The 8,893-nt window shown below is 39.4% G+C and overlaps 1 protein-coding gene across 1 annotated transcript; it reads right to left on the reverse strand.

Annotated features, from left to right (window-relative positions):
• Positions 1-2,184: 2,184 nt before the first annotated feature.
• On the reverse strand, positions 2,185-8,197 carry cnot9 (CCR4-NOT transcription complex subunit 9). The gene is made up of 8 exons (XM_044345423.1): positions 8,035-8,197; positions 6,550-6,729; positions 6,247-6,362; positions 5,908-6,017; positions 4,382-4,491; positions 4,080-4,178; positions 3,771-3,862; positions 2,185-2,888 (listed from the first exon to the last, which is right to left on the reverse strand). Exons 1-8 carry the CDS (start codon positions 8,050-8,052, stop codon positions 2,720-2,722), a joined length of 894 nt encoding a protein of 297 aa, XP_044201358.1. The 5' UTR covers positions 8,053-8,197; the 3' UTR covers positions 2,185-2,719.
• Between the last annotated feature and the right edge of the window lie 696 nt (positions 8,198-8,893).

The following is an 8,893-nucleotide window of genomic DNA, read 5'->3' on the forward strand; positions in this document are numbered from 1 at the left end:
TGTCCTGCATCAGCTACACTTTTTTCACAACATGGCACACCAAAAGTTGTTCTTATTATAAGCCAATAACTGATCTATAAAGCATTAGAAAGTCATTTAGGATTCCTGATTAAAAAGTGGTATCTATAAAATCATAAAACACATCATTTCCAGTATCAAATTAATGTTAAATAAATGTTGCTTTGGTGTTTGTGTGTTATAGTAGTTACTCAATTGATAATAAGTTGTACATGCCTTACCCTGTTTTATTGATTACTGTGAAGATGCAACGATTAGTCTATCAAAAGAAAATTAACCTGCAACTATTTTAATAATTGAGTAATTTGGCAATTTTTCAAGCAAAAATGTTGAACATTTGTAGTTTAAGGCCCTCACTATGTCCCATTATGTTCCAGGGACAGTGTTATCATGCTGTTTTTGTTTAAAACAGTCTAAAAAAAAACAAAGTAAAAATAAAAAGACACACTTGCTGGTTCCAGCTTCTCAGATATGAAAATTAGCTGCTTTTATGGCATATATGATAGTTGATTAAATATCTTTGGGTTTCGGACTGTTCAGATAGACTGGTCAGATAACATAAAGGTATTTGAAGATGTCACTTTGGGCTCTGGAAGTGATTAATCTAGAAAATAATCAGCAGATGAATTGATAATGAAAGTAATTGTTAGTTGCAGCCCTATGTGCAATACAAGGGAAATGTGGAAGAGTAGAAAAATATGATGTGATAGTTTGGCCAGGACATATTTTGTTCTGATTGGGACATTATATTTTTTTTAAAGAAACTGTTGTTTTTCTACATTACTATAATATATTTCAATATCTATCTACAGTAGGCCAGCACATCACAAGTTTGTGTCATATTTTTGGACAGCAGACAGCCCCTCTGTGAATGCCATCGTGTTGGCCGCATTAAATTATTGTTTTCCACAACAGAGTCTGGCAGCTTGTCTGCTGTCATACAACACACTCAGTGGTAGAGGATTATAATCAAGCTGTTTCCTCCAGATTTGGCCCAGAACCACCTCTGTCCCAGTATGCCAGGTGGAGGACCAGCAGAGCTTCACTGCAGCGAGCCACCGTCTTTTCTGTCCCATCTAATGTTACTAAGCCCTGCTCATCAAACTTTCATCAGGCCAGTTTAACTGCAGGCCAGCACAGGACAGCACATCAGGGAGAGATTCACCGTCAAATTAACAAACTGTTCCCAGCTTACCTCTGGAGTCATTACTGACATCACTTATACACCTGAAAGCTCACACACAAACACACACACTGTACATTTGTAATTCTGAATATTAACATTCTTTCTGTGGTCTTCATCTGTGTTCCCTGCTCAGGTTCTGAGGTATTAATAATCCACAGCTTCAGCTCAGCTTCCCAGATCAAATTACACAGACTGAGCCAAAACTAAAATGGAGGGACTCCCTCATAATGACCTCCACTGAGGAGAGAAAAAAACTACAATACCCAGCTACCTCTACAATGTCTTAATATCAAAGTCATTTACACAAGACAACAGGGTGCTTCGTTTGTTGAACAACTGATGTACAATCCAAAACCATAATAACTGGAGAGACATAATGAATACTTAGATTTTGGCTCTTGCTCTCCACCATTAAAACACCAAATGAGGGAATATGTACTGGAAGAAAGCGGTTCAACCCTCCAGCAGAGGTCCATAGAACCGTTCTGGGGGATGGTGCAACAAAACCTTATTTTTACTTTAATTTCTCATTCATTCATAAATCACTATCATAAAGTTTCTTGAATCAGCTGGAAAAATGAAAGCCTGTGAATTTTTATTCGGCCCATCTTAAGACCCAACAGTGGCCTGTTGGGTTTTTTTTTTCTTTAGGACTTTGGTTTTTTGGCGAACTGTGCAACACTTTCAAAAGGGCACTCCACCAATTTTATACATGAAGGTCACATGTAATCACAGGGAATACGCAGAGTATTCTCAGCCTGTGAAAGCAGTTGTATAATGTCTTCTATGGCTCTGATGGAACTTTGACAAGTCTAAGAAAAATGCCCTGATGATGTCACAGTGTGTGTGTTAGTCACAAGTATGTGAGTGTTAGAGTGTTGTGAGTGAGAAGCCTTTTTTGTAAACCCTTTTTTCTCCTGTTTTTTTGGGAGTTAGGTTTGTGCTTTGTCTTTTGTTTCTATTTTATTTTTCGCTAGGGAAGTTTAAGATGGGGGTTTAATAATTTTTTGTTTGTTGTTTTGGGCATTGCTCACTGTGAAGCCTCTGTAAAATAGGGTTAGGGTTAGGGTTAGTCTAGGGGAAAACCTGACACAACATGCTTAGAGCCCCCGCTCTTCCCAATCCCAAGAATGGTCAGCCCAAAGACCATCAAAGTTCACTGTAGCAGTTTATTTTACAGAGGCTTCTGGCAGTGTTACATCAGCAGAATGAGGATGCTGAAGCTGTTCTATGTTGTGCAACAATTTATTGTTCATCTGTAAATCAGTTAGAGAACACACGGTGAGGCAACAAATGTGAAAGTCTTTGAAACCGTGGATCCATGGAAACGGAATTACAGAAGATGTGCTTCTGAACACAAAAATAATCAGGCAAGAGCCTTTCCCTTTTCAAGTCTTTCATAAAAACAGTGCTGTCTGTCTGTGTGTTCATGATTGAAGCTGAAGGCTCATCATCTGTTGGGCAGTTCCTTGCTGGTGTTCCTCAGGGTCAGTGAGGAGCAGGGGTGGGGGGGGGTCACTGCGGGGGGAGAGGAATGCCTCGGGCATCTGTGACCTGACCCTCCTGCAGGTTCTTCACCAGCTGGGCCAGCCAGCGTTTGGTGGTGGTGTCGTCCTTCAGGACCTGGGCGAAGGTGGTGTCTTTGAGCTGGTCAGGGAGGCACTGCCGCAGAGCTTCTCTGGCTCTGCACAGGGAACAAACACAGGACACATATCTATGCTGTGATGTCAACATACTGTTTCAGAGGCCCTTACCTAGAAGAGGATTACAGTTCTGGATGTTAACATTAAATAGTTGGAATTTTTTAGAACAACACTATTGAATTCAGAGCTGAGCTAATCGATATTTATTTTATATTTAGAATGGACCAAATCACTACTGTATGTTTTATGTGAAAGGTGTCACTCATAGTGACAAGTCCACAAATTCTTATACTGCCCCCAAGTGGCAAAACAAATGCAGCATTAAGCGTTCTACATTGTGACTGCACTTTGAACTCAACAATTACCCTATTATGATCTACTAACCTATTATGATAGTAACTTACTTTGCGTCTGTCTTTATGCTGAATTTAATCTTCATCAAATGAGCTAGATAAGGTTCAGATTCAAACCACAGGCTGCTGAAAATATATTTTTGTTATTATATTTAATTTTGTATTTCTACCCTTTTTCTTTTGCATACACAAGATTGGCCGCATTTCTCTTCTGAAGCTTCTTTCGAGGGAGTTTTCTTCATGTTCTGATGATTGGTGGTTTGGCTGGTTAGAAGTCTTATATTTTGTCATTATTTATATTAGATAGTGATTAGATTATGTAGTAACATACAATTCCAGAAAAGGACAAAATAATTTTGAATTTATGTGACAAAATAATCTAAGCTGATCTTTATCACATGATAAAAGGTATGTGGGTGAAGTTTGCATCTTGTTATAACATGATCCAAGTTCCACACTTAGGTCAAGAGATGACACCAGAGCTCGCTCCAGTTCCTGATGAAGGCCATGAGATGCAGATGATATCTAGCATGTTGTCATTCAGAATTATTTTTCTACTGATTTAAGTACCTGGAGTTGTCGGACAGGCGTAAGTAGCAGCGCACTACGTGCTTGAGCAGGCGGGCTGAGGGCTCTTTGGACAGCTGGAGGACCATTTTGCCCTGAAACAGAGGGCGGTGAGTCAAAGAGTAATATTATCATTATTTTTATTATTAATAAAGATCCTCTACAGACATTTTTAAATACATACAAAAATACTCTGTTTGAAGAACTACTTGTGTCTGATATGTTTTTTCACAAATAATTCAATTACCAAAAATTCTTAAAATTACAAGAAGCACAACACATTTGAGTGGACGGAAACTTTCAGTGACTTACAAGAATCATAGCAACATGAGAGAAGCGCTCATATGTTTGGCAGATGTATGCTAGTCCCGTGTCATCCAGGAGGATTTTCTGTAGTATGAAGGTTGCAACCTGTAAAACAATGATCCCAGATCTCTTCAATTATTTGACTTTTTTTCTGAGCAGATGCTACAAGAATCTTCTGTGTCTTAATCAAATATGAATATTAATTTCATCTAAAGGAACACAAACATATTGAGACATGGTGAGACAGGCAGAGAGTAGGAGGGGAGCAAATTAAAACAGATAAAAAAAATCACAAACATTGAAAGTACCGTTTTGGAGAGCTCGCTGCCAGACTCCATGATACGAAGGCACAAGGGAATGATCTCTGTGGTCAACAGGAAGTTGATCACTTCCTGCTCATCTGTTTTCACCAAAGCACCTGGACAGGATTGACATATAGAACCAATGACACTAAAACATTTTGTACTGTTTTCTTCTGTACAGATGCATTAAATTTAATTTCTATAAATTGGGAACAGCCATAAATAGGCTACATCCATTCAAAATGTTATATTCCAGTGCACCCTAGTAGACTACAGGTAAAAATGCATGCCATATAACCGCAACGTCCGTGGTTCGAATCCAGCCACGGACCATTGTTGCATGTCACCACCCCCCCATCACTCTCCCCTTTCAATTCCTGTCATCTCTCCACTGTCCCTATAATAAAAGGCATAAAATGGCCCCCAAAAATATTAAAAAAGAGAAAATGTTACATTCCTTGTCAGCACGTGGGTGTTGTAATGGTGTTTCTACTAGTAAGATTACACCAAAACAGTTGTCTGTGGTCTCATGACGGTGTGCGCTGGTGGGAAAACCAGTGGTGGTTTTAGTAAAGGCGGCAGAAACAAGACTGAAAATGTGGAGCTAATTAAAAATAATAAGCTGTGTCTTGTCTTCCTACCAGAAATATCAGCTACTGATATCATCAACCTCATCACACTTAAAAGCTAATCTGTAAAATTTCAGTTCACCACTGAGAGTATGTTCACACTAAGCCCTTCGTCCAGACTAAAACAGCATTTTCTCCCCCCAAAAACACATTTTTCCAAAACAGCCCCCCAAAAGACAATCAAGATGGTGCTGTGGATGGCTGCCTCTACATTGCACTCTAGTATTTTTTCTGTTTTTGTTTATTTGTGCAGTCTTCAGTACTCTCTTTCATGTTAAATTCACCCTTATATGCGTAGACATACTCGGCCAGAAAAGACGATTCTGATGTCAGTGTGGCATTTCAGTGTGGATACAGAAAACGGAGCTTTAAAGGGGCCATATTCTGCATATTTCCAGGTCGATATTTTTAATCTGGGGCTCTTCTCGAATAACTCTGACTGATTTACAGTTCGCAAAACTCATCATTTAACTCATACTGACCCTTCATGCAGCCCCTCAGTTCAGCCTCTGTCTGAAACAGGCCGTTTTAGCTCCTGTCTCTTTAAGGCCCCCCTCCCGATGAACCCACTCTGTTCTGATCGATTAGCTTCCAGATGATCCATTAGCCTCCAGACAAACTAGTATTTACCTCCATCTGCTGACAGAAATCTGAGGAGAAACTCTCACTCCATCAGCTAACAAATAATAATAAGGAAATGTGTCTCCAACATTGTCGAATAAATGTTTCATTTTTTTAGGAGGTTGATTTGATTAGCTATGAATAAGTACTGAATCATAAAAAAATCATTTAAGAAAGAAAAGAAAAAAATAGGAATGCTACTTCAGCTGGTTGATGATTTCGAGCCCTGTATAATATTCCTATAATATCTCATGAGTGATCAATTGCGTGAAGATTTCTTACCTATGACCCCTAAGCTGGTGAGGCGGAGGTATTCGAAAGGCCGTGTTTTGCTGACAGTGTGTAAGAACGGGTACAGGAAGAGTGGGATGTGAGCAGCCAGGAAAGCTGACCTGTGAAGGACAAAACTCTGCTGTGAAGAATTGTTTGCTAGTTTGGTGGCCTTCTTGATGTTTGTTTCAGTGCTGCATGTTCTCTAACCAAATAATTTTCAACCTTTGTCCTGACATGTGATCCTCAAAACCAAACTCTATTATTTAACATGTATGTATCAGTGAAAAATAGCACTGTCTGCTGATGAGTGACAGAGGTAATACTGACATGTACATGGAATTCAGTTACCTTGTCTCTGGATGGGAGGCTACACACTGGAGGAGCGCCAAGGCGTTACATACTCTGTTGGACTGGTGTGCTGTCAGGGTGGGGGGGTTGATTGATGGGTAGATGTTGACAATTTCCTAGCAAAGACAGGGATGAAAAAGAAAAGAAAAAGCATGAAATACCAGGCCCTTTGTTTATAAGAACTTTGGAAAATCTTGCATCAACAGCTGAAGTCTCTTAGGAGCTTTATTCACTGTCTCTTTATGCATCCCTGACTCCACCACATGTAACCTGGGACGTGTGGAAAACACTGCTCCGGCTCACCTGTAGCAGGGCTGCTATAGTGCCACAAGAGTGCCACAGCATGGGGGCAAGGTCTGGTACAGACTCCCGCTTCTTGCTAAGCTCCAGGAGGGCATTCTCCCTGGTTTCTGGACTGGAGAGCTCATTGATCCACTGGTAGATCTTTTCTCTGTCCACTTGTGCCAACGCTGTGGTTACAGCCTGAAAACAACCAGGGAAATTAAGCACTGATATGACCTGTTCTTTCTAACACAGAGACAACATCCCATTTCAAATCTGTCAGTATAATACAACCTAAATTATATAAGCAAATATACACACCTTACAAACTGCAACTTAAGGGACAGGTTCACAATTTTTCAGTGTGTCTTAAAACAACAGTCAGGTGCCAAATGAACAGTGACAGAATTTTCCTCGCTGTAATCATTCCTCCTGTTCATACTGGCTATTAAAAGACTCCCATCAAATGTGCTTTCAATGTAAGTGATGGGGGCCAAAATCCACAGTGTGCCCACACAGTCATTTTGTGCAAGAATGCATTTAAAAGTGTATCTGACACTTATATGAGGCTTCAGCAGTCTGAATTAGTCATATCAAGTGGATATCTGACACATTTGTAGCATCAAATTCCCTCTTTGTGTTTTCTCGCACAGTGTTTCCCTGTTGAGCTGTGGTAGAAGTATAGTATCAAAAAGAGGGACAACTAACGTTGAAAGATATCTACTTGATTTGACTCATTTGGACGGCTGGAGCTTCATATATAATATATATAATACATTTCTGCCCAGAAGGAGGACTGTGGATTTTGGCTCCCATCATTTACATTGTAAGTGTATTATGAAGGGATCTTCTAATGGTCAGTATGAACAGGAGGGATGATTACAGCAAGAAAAACATGTTTCAATGTTCATTTGGTCTGTTTTAGGACAGACTTGAAAAATTATGAACCAATCTTATTTAGTGAGCCCTGAGTGATTCCCCTTGGAGCCAGTGTGCCTGTTATTCTTATAAAGTCTCACCATACTATAGCTGAGATTACAAAGGAAGCTGGCAAGAATGGTAACATTAAGCAAATTCAGTTCAATACAAGAAATTGTAACTGTAAATGAACATGACACTCAAAGTGTCCTGGGTATATGCCGAATACAAAGTTCAAAGCTCAAAAATGTCTTTTTGTGCACCTTGTTATTACTAAGGAGACGCACGGCTCGAAATAAACAAGACTTTTTGAAATTAACAGATTTTTCGATGAGAATCTGAGAAAGGTACATTTTCGTATGACTTTTAGACAAAATAAAGGGTGTAAACTCAATATTATGAAGGTACCACAACTAAATTCACCATCATAGTTTTATAATTTATCAATACTACCGTTATGTAACTGCATTAATTCATTTTTAACTTAGCAATGTCAATATTGTTAGCATAGCATATCCAGGCTAACCTGTAGACATGCACAGCTAACTTAGTCAGCTAAATGTGAGAATAATAGTGGTATCTACTTACTGCTCCTGTAGCCAACATTCTGTGCAGCGCTTGAATTTAATCCGGCAAGGTCTTGTAAAAACCGGTATTACAAGTGATTTTAAAGAAATAAACAGAAATGCTTCGGCTGCATTGGCTTCAACGTTCTGTCAGCCGGAAGTACTGAGACACTTCTTCTTCTTCTCTTTGCTTTTCAGTGGCGATTGGCGTCCAAAATGTCGCATTACCGCCACCTACTGGATTTCAACTAAAATTTCCACTGACTAAATAAAATAATAATTTCCCACTCTGCTATAAATTCTCTGTATTTCGGGTGTGATAGAGCCTAAAAGCTTCTCTCAACAGCCGCTGCACACCTTCTCCAGAAACTTCTACAACACCCAGAAATCTCCTTGCTGCATCTACGATAATGTCAATTTTCTCAGATTTTCTTTCTCCTCCAGTTAGAAGTAGTAGTAGTTTTGTTGGATATATTTATATGTTTGTTATGAATAATCTTTTTGCATTACCTTTGTGTTCACAAGTTTCCACAAGGTTCCTCTCAAGAGTATTGATATCAGTGTTTGGTTCTAGCAGTTATGGCGGCCCAGCAGAGAGCGCCAGAGTTTCATCAGTAGTCTGCAAACCCAGTCACAAGCAAGCCGTCAGTTATTTGGAGATATATTAAAGTCCCCCTCCACTCAAAAATATGTTTTTCTTCTTGTTCCTTCAGTTGGATGTTTGAGCTTCACTGTACAGAGTGATGTAAGTGCAGATTTTTTTCCCATTCATTCATTCATTGCTGAAAGTGGAAATTTTCTCTGTGCTCAATGAAAACCTGATTTTAAAAGGCGGGCCTATGAGCATGATTTGTGACATTACAACAAGTTTGGAAGCTAAT

Source organism: Thunnus albacares, chromosome 24, assembly GCF_914725855.1.
Source record: "Thunnus albacares chromosome 24, fThuAlb1.1, whole genome shotgun sequence".
In the NCBI taxonomy this organism is placed as follows: Eukaryota; Metazoa; Chordata; class Actinopteri; order Scombriformes; family Scombridae; genus Thunnus; species Thunnus albacares.

Coding starts and splice junctions, on each gene's coding strand:
- cnot9 (XM_044345423.1), bottom strand. Junction 6,363..6,549: donor CTATAGCAGCCCTGCTACAG/GTGAGCCGGAGC, acceptor TGTCTTTGCTAG/GAAATTGTCAACATCTACCC. Junction 4,492..5,907: donor CACCAGCTTAGGGGTCATAG/GTAAGAAATCTT, acceptor AATCCTGTCCAG/GTGCTTTGGTGAAAACAGAT.